A 15,457-nucleotide genomic window follows, 5' to 3' on the forward strand; every position below is an offset into this window, starting at 1 on the left:
CTCCATATGGTCAGGCTGGTTTGGGAACCAGTTTTGACTTTGTGCATCACAAATAGGCTTGCAGAAATTGCAGACGGGCCAGGACCTTTTTCCCAACCCCTGCATTTTAGGTCTCAGGGAACAGAATTAAAACCCCCAGAAGACTGACACCTGCACTTCTCTTCAGTGCTATTTTCTATTATCCTCAAAGCACTGAACAGGTTTCTTCTCAGAGCCCATTTTCTTGATAGGTGATTCCTGAGGATTCTCAGCTTCCCCGACTAGCTCTCCATACGCTCATTGAATCTCAGCACCTCCTTCCTAGGAAGAGCCCTGGATTATTTTCCAAGAATTTGGGTTCTGTACCTGATATTGCCACCCCTGACACAGAACCCTAGATGTATTGCTTAATGTCTCTCAGACTCGGTTTCCTCATTTATTTTTTAAAAAGTTTCATAGATGTTTTAAAATAGCCTGACTTTGCAGATCTACAGATTGCTGAATTAAAAGAATCTCATTTTTTTTTTGCCCTGGCTGGTGTCGTTCAGTGGTTAGAGCATTGGGCTGCACACTGAAGGGTATTGGGTTTGATTCTTGGTCAAGGGCCATGCCCTGGTTGTGGGTTTGCTCCCTGAGGCAACCAGTGTCTCTCTCTCATCAGTTTATTAAAGCTGGGGAGAGTGAAATAAAGAAGGACTTATGGTAGAAGGAAGCAACAGGAGAGAGTCCAGGGGAGGGCCTACTTTTGGCTCACTAAATAGTCAGAGAAAAGGGGGCTTTGGAGATAGGCTCAGGGGTTAGCCCGGGATGAGCTGCTGCTGCCCATTGCTTCCCTGGTTGGAAGTCTTATGAGGACCCTTAGAACTTAGGACAAAAAGGACTCCTGAGAGGGAAGAAAAGCATGGGCATGCTCCCAGGAGAGAGAGAGCCAATAGGTCTTAAATCTTAATTTAGCTATATACCTAGTCATTATGTTTCATTTAAATGAGTTCATTAAGACATATACATATAATTTTCTTTTTGTGGAATCAACTTAGATTTAATAAAGATATATATAAATTTTAAATCAGTAGTTGGTTGATTAAATTCCTCAATCAGGCAGACTTTTTAAAAGCATTTTAAAGTACTCACAATTCTCTATCATCATTACAAAGATTACGTACACTAAAAATAGACTGGTATCAGTTTACGGATCTCTAATCCTTTAAGAGAGGAAATAGTTTTCTCATTATTTTCTCTAATTATTTTAAATTAGCAATCACCATAGTAACCTGCTGCATATTTTACTTTACCAGTGTAACTGCCATTTGAACTAGATTTTATAAATGATTTGAGCTGGAATGAAATTGAAGAAACACAGCTTTCACCAAATACTGCCTCTCCCCCCCACCCCCAGTGAAGATTAAATTCATATTTTGGAGGCAAGATTCAGAAAAATCACCCTCCTTAGGCTCCTACACAGTATTATCTAGCGCAGTTGGGGCATCATAGCTCCTGGAAAACCCATCTGAGGCCCAGTACAAGCAATCTCTTTTTTCAGAAGATCTGGTAATCCTGTCATCTGGTGACAAAAGAGGCACAACTCTTTGTTCTTATTCTGTTCACATGCAAAAAGATTACCTAGCTGCAATCGGTCCCTTCTTCAAAGTACACCACAGTCCTTGCATAAATTCTTTGCCCTCCTCACATCTTCCTTCCCGCAGCTGCCAAGGTGATACTGGGGAGCTGACCTGATTTACCCAAAGTCACCACTAATGACTAGGATGTGGGGAGGGAATATTGAGGGTGATGTTTTGATTTTTTTTTTTTTTCGTGCAATATTTTGTCTGGTCCTCAGGGGCCACCATCCACAGTTATATCTGCACAGACACCCCTTCTTCTTTGGTTGTCAGGCCTGTAAGCCGCCTGGCATCTTTTGCTTGTCCTTAGGGCAAGGCCTCTCGGGCCCTCCAGTAGCAGTGTATGTGTGACAGGCATTTTCCTGCAGACACACTGGGCTGAGTGGCAGCCCTGCCTTAGAGCCTTCTGCTGCTTCCATCAACCCCTCCCAAGGCCATTGGCAGGCTGATGGAAGACTGGGCTGCAGGGTAATTCAGATTGGGGTGAGTCTTGAATAATGTACCCCCCACCTCCCACATATGGGTCTTGTGCATTTGTCTTCTGAGGGTGCTATGCCCAAGCAACTCCCCGGGGAGCCTTTCAGGCCCCCACTCCCCACCCTGCAGCCAGCGGAGGCTCCAGCTGCAGACGCTTCCTGGCTTTCTTTCCCCATCGTGTGCCCTGCCAGGGGGTGGCCCCTGGTGGGAACCAGAGCTGAGCAGGGGGAGGACAGCAGGTGCGGGCCAGGGGAGGAGCTGGGGAGGTCGGGGTGTGGAGGAGAACCCCTCTTCATCCAGTGGTGTGGAAGGCAGTGAACTGGAGGCGAAAGGCAGCTCTTAAGGCATTTTTCTATAAATTATCTGTGTTCCCCATCATGCCCAAGACAGTCAAGTGCTGCACCGGAACTGTGTCCAAAGTGTGGTTCCTGTAGCCCATAGGTTGTATTCTTTTGGCTGCCTGGGTCTTTGGGACTGAAAGTTCTTGGCTTGGGCAACATAAGCGTTTCATATATATTATCCTTTGCAGTACTTCTAGTCACAAGACGCCTTAAAACCCAACCACTGGAAAAAGCAGAAAGAGCTTGGCCTTGGCCTTTAGTCCCCCTGGGCTGCCAACCAGCACCATGCCCCTGACAGGTGGTCCTGGTCCTCTCACTGTGCTGGGGGAGGGTCACAGCAGGGGACCCCCATGGTTCCTGCCAGCTCGAAGGTGCTGTCACCCTAGGAACTCCACTAACTGAATCACAGTTTTAAAGGGAATTCCCTCTTCTTGGACAAACAGCCAGGTCCAAGGGTAAGCTTCTATCCCCCGAAAGCTCTTTTCAGAAAGCAAGAGGCCTCCTTCCACAAAGCTTAGAGTCACATTTTTACCAGTCACTTTGTGTGCCAACTCCAGCCCTGCGGAACTCCCCAAATGTAATATACTTTGAATATGTCAGGCTTTCCACAAAAGTACTCCAAAATCATTTTTAAAAGAAATATGGGAAAGCTATACCAAAAAGGGCAGGAACCAAGCCTCTGGATGTGTTTTTTGGGCCTTTTCCCTCCCAGCATGGTCTGTGGACCAGCGGTATCTGCATCGTCCAGGAGCCCCTTTAATAGGCAGAACCTCAGGCCCTGCCACGGACAGTGGCCCAAAGAGAGAGATTCATTCCCAGAGTCATACCAAGCAGCTCCTTCACTTTCTCTTGGGCATTAAATGGCTGAGCTAAAGCCATTACTATTTTATTCTGTTTCAGCTTGCTCGTGTCTGTGCCTCTGTGTATTATATTGTTTATTCCTAATTATGGAGCAGCTCCTTTTAATCCATTACTTTAGAGTCCTTACTAATTCAATTTTGATGTAAAGAATCTCTTGAAGAGCCTGCAATGGCACTAGAAAAATGCATCCATAAATCCTGGAATGACTTGACTGAAAGCAGCCCTGGGTGACGGTTTGACAACCCTTTGTGTGACCAGAGAAACAGACACTTCGATTCCTGGAAAGTGCTGGGGGGCCGTGAAGCCCAAGCTCACCGTGTCCTCCAGTTCTACCACCCAGACCCACCAAGCACTCTCACCAAAGGATGAAGCCTCCAGTTTTCCACCTAGACGTCCATTCCTCACCTGGTAACAAAGAATAGCTGAAATAGTAGGGCATGCTTGCAAAGCTACAACTGAGGCCGGATGACCGTAACTCCTGTTATCCGGCTGCACAGGACCACACAATATCCGGCGCAGCTGTGGGGCCTGGCAGGAGCCAGCCGGGCGCTTAATTAGGCTTTTTATCTTTATGTTTGTCTGAGGACATCTGAAACCTTCGGTGTGGCCTGTCACTAATTAGGTGACTAATTAAGTAGTTAATGCTTCCTTGCTGATCTCAGACTGAACCCCCAGTGAACAGGTTGGTGATGATAACTATTCCATACTGATGATAACTGTTCTGCCACATGAATTGATGGACATGTGCCCTCTGATGGCCTTTTTGGTACCAGGGCAAATACAGCATGGCAGCTAGGCATGGTACCTGGGGAGCAGGCAGAGATCAACAGGGCTGGTCCAGTCTCACCATATTGTACGGGGGCGTCACGATGGGACCTGTCAGGGGCTGACACAGAAGCTGTCTTGTGGCTGGGGTGGGGGTGGGAAGGTGGGGACACTTATGTCAGGCTCAGAGGCCCGGCCTCCCCAGGCAGAAGGACCTGACATTCTGCCACTAGAAAATAATGACCTGGAACTCTCCCCAGGGTGGACGATCACAATCGGGCTTCCTAATCTGATTCCAGTATTTCGGTGTAGTTGATGTTAGTCCATTCCTGCTCAGTTCAGAATAATGGCTCAATGTATATAAACACATGCTCAAGGTATAAATATATATATCTTTACTACATATATATGTGTGGGCATGTGTATGTGTGTGTGTGTATATATATATATAACAACATCATTAATCATTTCACTAAATCATAAAGCAAAGCCCAGTTTCATTTTGTTCTGTTTCACCAGGACTCCCAAGCTTTATTCTTATTTGTTCAATGGGCATTTCAAACATTACACTTATGTTCGTTTTCTTTCAGTGAAGATTTATGTTTTATTTTTATGTAGAGATGCATAAGCCTTTCATCTGAGATCCTGAATCCCCAGAGACCCACCCCCACCCCCCCGCCTCCCGTTCCTTACCCTGGACCACTCCTCTCACCTGTTTGGTCCCTAGAGTATCCACAGAGCACCGAGATCACTGCAGGCAGATTCTTGTAGTTACTGTTGGGTCCAGTGTTGATTCTAGATCCTTTGTCCCAGAACACAAGCCCGTACTCAGGCAGGCAGAAGAGACTTGCTCCTTGGCCCCTCTCTCCAGGCGCCTCCTGGTTCCTGCTGGGGTTCCCATGAGCAGGGGAGCCATGCAAGATGACCCACGAGCGAACAGAGAAGTAAGGTCAGGGGGAGAGCTTTCTGCCTCTTCCTTGCCCCGTGAACACTCCATCCCCTTCTAGAAGTGCTCAGAATCCTTGACCCCACACTCTTTGGTCTCCCCTTGGAGGCCAGAGTGTGCTATTACCAACAGCTGTATGGCCATGGATGAAACTGCTGCGCTATTTATACTAACAACAAAAATGAAGTAGCCAAGGACCTTGTCAAAAAAATCTTTGTGATCTAAATAGAAAAAAATATTGCTGAAGAAAGTTCAAAAATTTTCAGGGACAAACTGATAGATTCTCGTAATATATTATACTTATAATAAATATTTTATTTCTTCTTCCTTATATTTTCTTCTAATATTGGAAATTCACATAACTCCCCAACTTTTAAACCCCAGTTTATCATTAATTTTGTGACATTATATGTTATCATAAAGCTCCAATTAAATCTGAGTTATTCTTTGACTAGTATAACATGCAGTTAGATTAAATATCTATCTTGAGCTAGGATTTAATGTTACTTGGCAAATACTTTTGTCATTGTTTTGAACAATTAAGAAAGCAGAGATTTTAGTAAATTAAATTGGAACATTTAGATTAATATGGATAATTATTCTTTCTCTACATTACTTATTTGTTCAAATGAAAGCAATTAATGATGAATCTCTTGCTTTGGTTGCCCTTGCTATGTAAAAAAATCAGCAAAAACAAAAAATAAGCATTCACCTGGAAGGCTGACAGGTTTCTAAGGGTAAACGACATGAAAAGTTTACGTTTCTTTCATCATGTTCACAATAAATTGGCAATGTGACCCTCTTTATTTGAAGGATGGGGATGTTTAGACCTCGTTTTGTAGCTGTCCTCCCAAAGCATGGAATGAAACACAATACCTTTTACTTATTTCCCTGGATACTCTAATCCCTCCCTGCTTTACAAGTATCTCTGAGCTGTTCCTCCCTTTGTATCCACAGCAACGTGAAATCCCCACTGGAATTATCTGCTGTGAAAATGCAGGTGCACTTGTTTAATGTTTCATTGGTTTGAGCACTTAACTTGAACTTTCCTTCCCCCCAACATGGTGACCTTTGATTTCAGAGCAGAGGGCTCACAATGCTGTTGGATATTGTTTATATACATTAAGCCATCACCATTAGATCTGAGAGTTGCACGTTCTCCATGGTTGGGCTACTCTTGCTATTTTGTCTAATGCATTCCCAAGCCCAAGACATGCCCTGGGACCTGCTATTCTGTTTGCAGGAACTTTTAAAATATTCATAGGTAATCAAATTAAAAGTCTTAAACATTTGATGTCCATATTTCATCCTCAGAGAGCTAAAATCTATTAGAATTCTGCATTATAAACTTCATGATTTTGGGCCAATACTCTTAGACAGTTATAATGTAAGAAATTAAATATTTGAATGTTTCTAACTCAGATTAAAAATTAAATAAAAAATATGAAGTTGGAGGAAATGGAAATGCTGGTGATAATCTCATATAAAAGCATGGAAAAGGCAGGGAACTTGAATGAATGGCAAGAAGAAGGAAGGGGAGGTTAGGTTAGGCCCTGTGCATAGGGCCTATCTACCATGCTCATGAATTTGTATTTAACGGGCCCAATTGCCACCATTTCCTCCATCCCTTGCTATTTATGGTCCCCATTAGTAATGGCATCCCACTGTTGCTAGGCCCTGGGTGACTCCCCATCCCATACTGGTTCTCAGAACCATACGCATGCCTTCATTTTGTCAAATTCTTGTGGAGTGGTCTCTGGCTGGACTCTGACTGATACCAGGATCTTCCTTCATCCCCACCCACTCTTTTTTCATGAGTCAACATGAGTGGAGACTTCTAGTAGCCTTCCAGCATTCATTCTGCACTTTGTCCTTGGTAACAGAACCCTGGGCAATGTGGTTCTTGGGAAAATCCAGTGTTTCTCTTTGAAAAACCAAATTTGCTGCTACATATGGCCATTCACTGAGTTTTGGCAATGCAAACAGAAATGTCATGCGAAATTTTAAGGAAACCTCCTTAATGGGCAGTCCTTCCTACCCTTTCCTCTTCCTTCTGCCTATAGTGCGGATGTAGGGTGTGATGGCTAGAGCTCTAGGAGCCACCTTGGAGGTGAGGAGCCCTTGAGAATGGAAGCCACCTTAGAGAAGCAGGGCCATAGCCTCTGTTGATTTAATGGCTCCCCCTTAACAGCACTAGACTGGTTGCTTCCAGGTTTCTTAAGTACAGTTGTAAGAAAAATTTGCTGGTGGAGATATAGGGAGAGGTGGGAGCGGAACATGAAGAGGAGACAGGGTTAATGGGGAGACACCTGTCTTCTGAATCAGGGGAATGGAAGAGTATGTTGTAGAAAGCAATCCCTGGAGGTGGCGAGAAGGGAAACAGAGGGAGGGGGTTGCCTAGTGGCTGGTCTCTGTGTTTTTGTTGTTGTTGCTTTTTTATGATGTGGGAGATGTCCTCATTTGAGAATGTAGAAGGGGAATAGTAGGGAGGGCAAGAAAGGTTAAAGTGGTGACCGTACAAAACGAATTTGGCTAAGGCTAAAGAAAGGGAATGGAAAGCTGTTTCCTTTTTTTTTTTAAATCCTCACCCTAGGACATGCTTAGAGAGTGGAAGGGAGAGAGAGGGAAACATCGATTGGCTGACTTTAGTATCCACCCCGACCAGGGATCGAACCTGCAACCCAGGTATGTACCCTGACTGGGAATCGAACCGGGAACCTTTTGGATGACACTCAACCAACTGAGCTGTTCTGGTCGGGCGAAAGCTGGTTCCTTTAGAGGTAAAAATCCAGAAAGTACTCCCTCCCCTCAAATCTTTTGGAGAAATCTCTAATTGCATAATAGCATAATTCAGGACACTACAGTGTGGTAATTTGGCAATCTACAAGCTTTTTACCCATGTGGTTAGATCACTTCAAGTTATTCAGTGCCGGAGGGATTCGTTTTTGTAGTAAAAGATGTAGCTGGATAATTACTCAGCCTTTTATTCACATAGAGCTTTAAGAAGGGCCTGTATATAAACCTGTTTTATTAGTAGAACATAAACCACATTTCCATCCCATAGGCACCAGAGCCAAAATAAATTTTAACTGCATTTGAGTATAAACATGCATTATTACTTGCATGTTCCACGAAATGGCAATAAATCAAAGGCCTGTCATCAGCATTCATTTGCAAAGTGGCAGCCATGAGTAGCTGGGGTTAATTGTGACCTTTGTGTTATTTGAACATATTCAAAATTTTTATTATTATTAGAGGATAAGATGTGCTTGGTTTTCTTTGTATCAAATAAGAATATTTATTCTTAAATGACACACATCCTTAGAGACTTTAGAGCAAAACCTTTCATAATATTTAGCTATTTTTAAATGTCAGGTGCAGTGGAGTTTATTACATTGCTGGTCCGTGCCACCACCAGAAGCCTCCTGTGTTTAGTGGTACTTAACAGATTGTCAGGAAATTGATAGCATTCCCACATTTGGAAATTTTCCAGTTCCGTGGGAAAGGAGGGCAGGTGTTTGCCTCGGATTTGGTGAAGGGTTTTGTTTTTTTGCATTTGGTTGGTTTAAGGGGAGCTGTGAACTAAGAAGAGGTCTTAGGAAAGAAATACCCTTCTCTTCATCCTGAAGCCTACAAAAAGATCGGCTCACCCAGAAAATGTTGCTGACTCTAGCTGGAGGGCACATTTGCAGCGGGAATGTTTTCACTGCTGACGGGGTGAGCCTTAAGCACGGAAGTTCTTCGGAAGGCGCCACTCGCCTGCGCCGGGCATGCCACCCAAGCGCACCCACAGGACTGCCGAGGGGACAGCAGGGCTGCGCGGAGCGGGCGGGACTGGGAGCCGGGAGCTGGGCCGTGGCTTCCAGTTCTCGTGCTGCTACCTAGGAGCTTCGTGACCGCGCATGTATTACCCAGCATTATCCGCCTTGATTTTCTTATACGGACAATAAAATCCTGACCCCCGCCCCTCCTGAGCACAGATTGTCTTGAAGATGAATCTCTGTGATAATCCTATGAACATGCCTCAGGCCCTGGAGAGCCTAATGCAAGTATGAGGCGGTGTTGCTCTTGAAAAGAATGCTCTAGAATTTCCTTTGATATTCTGGTTTGAGAGATGGTTGTGGCAAAAGTAGGTTTACAGTTGTTCACATGGTAAATAATAGAACAATTAATAATCATACAGGGATAAACTGCTTCAAGGACTCACAACTGTAAATCTACTTTTGCTCCACCCTGTATACATGTACATAACTATATATATATAACTGTGTGTTTGTGTGTATGAGAGTAATAAGGTTAATGCTGACCAATGGGAATTAGATCTTTGGATCCCTCTCAACAATTTAGGACCTATAGGGCAGAGGAGGCCGAGGTTAGGCAGAGATTAGATGAGAAGAAGCTGGAGCAGACGGCCTGGTTCCCACGCTGCCTGCAGACTTTCCACTGCATGGTCTTGGACAAACCACTTTGCCTCAGTTCTGCAGAATGAAATAGGGATGGTGATACCACTGACCGCATTGTGCTGCTTTGAGGACTGGGTGAGGGACATGAAAAGCATGTGATTGTAGGCACAGAGTTCAAGCTGTGGTGGTTACCACTCCAAGCCATTTCTTAGTCTGCAACCCAAGCCTTGCACTAATTCATACTAAATTTACCTCCTTCCCAGTTTTGGATTTTATTTTGTATTACTCCGAGAAGCAAGTTTTTAACAATTAAATGGCGTCCATCACTACAATACTGCAGCTTCTTGAAGTTCCTATAACGAGCCCTCAAGAGCCATCTCTCTTCTTTCACTTCAGTGGTAGGTTCTGCTTGAAGATTTGTGCAAAAAAAGTTGCTGGGTCCAAAGAAAAATTCAACCACTCGATGACACATAAATAAAGTTAAGTTGAATTACAGCGACACTTGAACAGGACAGGTGTGAGCTGTTGCAAATCCACTTACATGTGGACTTTTTTCAATAAACACTGTAAAGGTATTTCTCTCCCTTGATCTTCTTAATATTTTCTTTTCACAGCTTACTTTATTGTAAGAATACAGTACCTAATACATATAACAGACAAAATGTGTGTTAATCCACTGTTTATGGTATCGGTAGTTGGCTGTTAGTAGTTAAGTTTTGGCGGAGTCAGAGTTATATATGGGTTTTTTACTTCTTGAGGAGTTGGCATCCTAACCCCCGCATTGTTCAAGGGGGTTAAACTGTGTGATGAACTCCCACCGAATCGTGCTTTACCTCTTTTCTGTTTTTTTTTTCTTTCTCCTTAGCTCTCACCTGAAGTTCAGTAACCTCACGCTAATTTCAACGCACGGACTCCCTGGAAAAAAACTTCTGGGCACCGAGCAAAGGAAGTTTTTAGCAACGGAGTAAGAGTTCTGTTTGCTTTTTCATTCTGAGGCCTGAATGTGCTAATTTGCATGCTGTCATTTCTGTGCTAAGTAGATTTCAGATGGGAAAGAGAAAGTGGCGGGCTTTTCCCCTGGAGCACAGATGTCGCTTAGGAGACACGAGTACGCGCCTGTTGGCGAGCGGATAGCAGGGCTGGAACGGCCTAGCCCCTTCCAAAGGGCCCAGTCAGCCCGTCTGCATTTGGGTTCAGAGCCGCACTACAGGGCAGGGGAGTGGGGCGACTGTATTTGTATCAGACCAGGCAGGTTCCCCAAGGTTCAGAGTTGGGGTTCAGGCAAAGGTCCGGCACCTCACTGGGATGCGGGCCTCACCGCCCCCCCCCCGCCATTCATAATCGGGCTGACCGGGCAAGACCTTCAGTGCCAGTCAGGCAAGCTTCGCTGCCTGTATCCCAGTAGAATCCCATGTCATTGTCACACAGCTTCCATTAACTTTAATTGCCTGTAGCAAGACGTGGGTCCGAGAATTATTTGGCTCCCCGCCTGTAGGAAGAATGTTCACATTTTTTTGATGAAGGAGGAAGGAAATCGTTCCCTCTCAGGGTGTTCATTTTAGAGTCCAGGACGAAGCCATCCTCTCTCTGTGCAAAAGACAAACTTTCCCTTCAGGCAGAGAAGCAAACAGTGAGAAAACCTGCAGGTCTCTTGCTAGCAGAACCTGGCTCATTTGACCTAATACATTTATGAGACCATGAGCTTTTTATTTAATTTTTTAAGGACATCATTAGGATATGGTTAATAAGAAAAGAAAGGAAAAAGCATGGGTTTTGAGCCAGGTGGGTTGGGATTCAGGTCCTCCCCCTACCAGAAACGGGGTTTCATTCCCTGAATTCGGGTTTTTTTGATGTGAAAAGTGTCTGGTAAGCCAACCTTGGCTAGAGTTTTTTTGTCAAAATCAGTATAACAGTAAGTTCTGACAAGAACTAGACCAACACAGGAGCATGCCCTTCCCTCGTTGCCCTCTTTCTGAATTACGTGATTCCCTGGAAGTGTTGGGGTTATTGATACACGTCTCACGGGGAATCTGATTCAGTCAGCTGGCTGAAAGTTTCCGTCAGCCCGTGTCGCGTGTGCTGTGGGGAGGAGCAGCTAGTGATGGCTTTCTGCTGGCCTGATGCTGTGTGGGACCTGTGTGTGGCTAGGCGGGGAGTCCCCTGGTGTCCCTGCTTCTCTGCTTGCCTCTCCGAATCCTCAACAGTAGCCAGGACGCCAGCTCCCGAACTGCCCAAGACCCTGGCTACTAACCACATGTGGCTTTTTAAATTTAAATTGATTGGAGTTGAGTGAGATTTACAATTCAGCTTCTCAATTACAGATTCCATATTTCAAGTGCTCCAATAGCCACACATGGCTAAGTAGCTGCCATGTCAGACAGCACAGCTACGGAACATTTCCCTCATCACAGAAAGTTCTAGAATGCCCCAGCCTAAAATCTGTCCCGGTCCACTTGTTTCTCTGACCTCATCTTTAATCATTTCTGCCCTTGTTCTTTCCACTCTAACCATACCAGCCTCCTGAATATTCCTGAAACAGGCGGGTCCCCACCTTGGGGGCTTTGCTTTTCTCTCTCCAAGTCTTTGCTTGAATGTCACCTTTTCAACTAAACGACACAGCCAGCTGCCCCTGGATGGGCAACTGCGTGTTATCATCATTCTAGAAGCTACAGACTGAGACACAAAGAGGATGGTGCCCTTCAAATGGCCCTCGCATCCCAATAAAGGAAACTACCTCTGGCCTTGGAGTTTAAAAATAACAAGTGCCTTGACATTCATAAATCTAACAAGTCAAACTCCTCATTTTAAATGCGGATTCTGAGCTTTGCCTTACCCGGCGTTTTGATTTAGAATTGTCGTTACTAGTTACCATATTTTTAATAGCCAGTTCTTGTCTCGTGCTCCGGCCCTGTCCGGCGCGTGGGGCAGGGGCTAATGACAGCAGGGGACGCAGCGGGAGGCAGGAGGAAGAGGGGCAGGGACAGCCACTAACTGGCCAGTGGGCCCTGAGTAACTGACAGGTGACTGTGATGCCCCTTCTGAGAGAGTCGTGACGAATCCTTTGTGAAAACCCAAGGTTCTTTCCAGTCCGAAGGGCTCTGATTCCATGAAGAGCGGGTCTCCGCCGCACTTACATTTGCTCCCCTGGGGTTTGCATCTAATTTTGCATCTGGACCTTTGGGCTCAGTCTTGTGACACCAGATGCGAGGCCCCTGCAGCTTTGAACAAGTGGGCCACTTGTCACAACGTCTCCTTCCAAAAACTTCCCCATCCTGCCTTTCTGCGTTTTCACTGATCGCTGGTCTCCAGAACGTTCTGTGAAGACCATCTTTCATGTTATTCTCAAGCTGGGGTCAAGTTCACTTGAGAAACACTACATTTCATTCATGTTCCTTCTCTGGTGCCCTCTCTCTCTTCCAGAGAACCCGAACGGAGGTATTTCTCTTGTCCTCAAGCCCTGAGACGGTCCCTGCCGTGTTGGATACAAGGCTCACTAACTCCGCTTAGGAAATAATCTGGGGGAAATCACTTATAGTTTCCAATGTCTAGCCTCACCTACCTGATGAGTAAATTAAGGAAGGTGCAGAATGGATAGTGATGGTCGTCACCTGCACAGGGGCAGTTTAGCCGGAGAAAAGCCATGTAATGGACTGTAAAAGCAGCACCCCCACATTCTCCAGTGCTTCCTCAGGTCCCTAAAAATCACTTCCCAAGCGCCCGTTCCCACTGGACAGAGCTCCGGGTTTTAACTCTGAAATACGCACCCTGACATCATCGCATTACTGTCCCGCGGTCCTTAAAAGTCGCATTGTCCCAGCTTCCCCAGGTTCCCCCCGAGAACGTTAGCTTTGCGCAGATGCCCCTGAGACTGACCCCTGTGCACTGACTACATTTAATGTCCCCTTGTCTCGGGCGGCTGGCGGGGCTGCTGCTGTTACGAAGAGGCCGCGATGCGAATAAGAACAATCCTTTGCGGGCCTCTCGCAAATGTGCAAAATCAGTGAAGTTTCCTGCTTCCCTGTAAAGCTACCAAAATGGTTTTTTTAAAAAAAGAGAATTTCATCTCACTCCCTATTATCTTCCTGTGACAGGCCAGCCCCCGATTTTCGTTTCTTGTTAAGAAGAAATTTTCTTGTTTTTAAGTGTTGTTTCGTGGAGAGACACAAAGCCCAGCTCGCTCTTCTCTTTCACGGGGCCTGCGGCGGGGTCTAATGTGCGTCTATTACGAGGATTCTTTTTGTGTGTGGAGAGCAGGCTCCTGAGTGGATCAAAAAGAAAAGCTGTTCTTCCATTATCACCCTTGTCCTGTTTGCCTCCGAGGAGAGTAAACAGGATTATGTATCATTAATATTATTTAGAATGCCACCCTTCACATCTGCATCTCACTTGACAAAACAGCATCTCTGACATGCTCACACCCGTCCCTTACGATGACCGAGGCACGTGGGGAGGAAAAGCATCCCATGTTGGGAGGTGAGGAAACTGAAGCACTGAAAGGGGGTGCAGAGTCCCGGGGTCCAGTCTCGTTGGGGACACAGACCTGGGCACAGTGAAGCCCAGATTTAAATGAAACCCTCAATATTCTGCCACCCTCCACTCTTGTTATGGTGTCAGGACAGGATCACTGAGAGCGTCCTGTACCGGAGGCTGCACCTTTCGGAAAGTTCTGGAAACAACCCTCACAAAACTCTTTTAAAAAGCCCAACGCCAACGAGAAAGCCACTTTTCTCACATGATAGTGGGACACCCAAACTCAAGTGGAACCCAGACAAGAAAACCCATCCACCCTGGACGTGCTGTTCACAGAAGGACCGGTTCCCCATAAATCACCCTTGCCCTGCAGCGTGGGCCCCAAAGTCTCCGGGGGCTGGACTTGCTTCAAACAGAATTCCCTACTTGACATCCTCTCTAAGGAAAACGTGTTTCGTTGTTTGGGCCCAAACCCATGCACTCGTTCTAAGAGTGGGGAATGTATTGGAAAGCACTAGCAAACGGGAGGGGCTCTGAATCAGACCCTGACCCCGCCTTTGGGAGTCCCCGGCAAGGTCACGTCCTCCTTCCCCATTCCCTTTGGGCCCTTGTCAGCAGGACAAGTCAACAGCTAAAGTAAACATGCTCACCATGAAACAGAAGCAGGATGATATATATATATTAATGATTTCACACACACACACACACACACACACACACACGCTCAGTCTCTCTCTTTCTCTCTCTCTCCCTCCCTATTGCGGACAGGCCAACGCCAGGCAGAACAATTTAGCTTTAATGGGAAGATGTCAATTTGTGACTGTCTCATAGCGAAAGATCTCCCAGAATGTAGCCTCGGTCCTGGTAAACTCCGGGCAAGAGCACAGCCTCAGCCCGCGGGGGGACTCGACCCAGCTCGCCAGATGTCTAACTAATGCCCGCCGTCAGCTGCTCAAATGTCACTGATGGAGCTTCTCCCTCCGCAGCCACAGTTTCAGTGATAAAGACCACGAACTGATGTCCCTGTGCTCCTGGGTCAACGTGGTGGCTGGGAGAATGACTGCCATAGACCGAGCGGCCAAGCACGTCGTGGTCTCGCATAAAGACACGGTGCCCTATGACCACCTGATCCTCTGCACCGGTCAACAGTACCAGGTGAGGCCCCCCCGCCGAGAGTGCCCCGTGAGCTCACGCCGTCGCCAGAGCTGCGCCCCAAACCCTCACGGCAGCCCATCCCAAGCACAGCCTTGTGCTCGAGGGTGAAAGTCACAGCGGGCCAGAGAAGTGTCATTCTTTGCGCGGTTGTCCGAAAGAGTGACCCTTGCTGCCCCCAAGAGCAGAGTCCAGCCGCAGCCCCACGTGCAGCGGTGGGAAGTCAGCTCCCGCCCAAGAGGCTAAGGTTCGGCCGTGGGGATGGGCTCACGCAAAACATGTCAAACGCGCGCCTTCTGTCAACCCTTATTTTATTTTGTGTCTCAGTTGTAAAGCTAGGAAATGTGGCTGATTGATCACCCAGTGACCGCGCTGTCCGTTTTGATTACATTCTCAAACCGCATTTGAGGAAAGCGTTGCCGGATACAGCTGCAGCCCCTTAAT

At 46.3% G+C, this 15,457-nt stretch overlaps 1 protein-coding gene across 1 annotated transcript in view; it reads left to right on the top strand.

Annotated features, from left to right (window-relative positions):
* CFAP61 (cilia and flagella associated protein 61) overlaps positions 1 to 15,457 on the top strand; it is a 161,711-nt gene that overhangs the window by 88,803 nt on the left and 57,451 nt on the right. The window contains exons 18-19 of the mRNA XM_016212031.2: positions 10,257 to 10,355; positions 14,848 to 15,016. Coding sequence (XP_016067517.2) covers positions 10,257 to 10,355; positions 14,848 to 15,016 — 268 coding nt within the window. The remainder of the gene's footprint in view (positions 1 to 10,256; positions 10,356 to 14,847; positions 15,017 to 15,457) is intronic.

Source organism: Miniopterus natalensis, chromosome 7 (genome assembly GCF_054644295.1).
Source record: "Miniopterus natalensis isolate mMinNat1 chromosome 7, mMinNat1.hap1, whole genome shotgun sequence".
NCBI lineage: Eukaryota > Metazoa > Chordata > Mammalia > Chiroptera > Miniopteridae > Miniopterus > Miniopterus natalensis.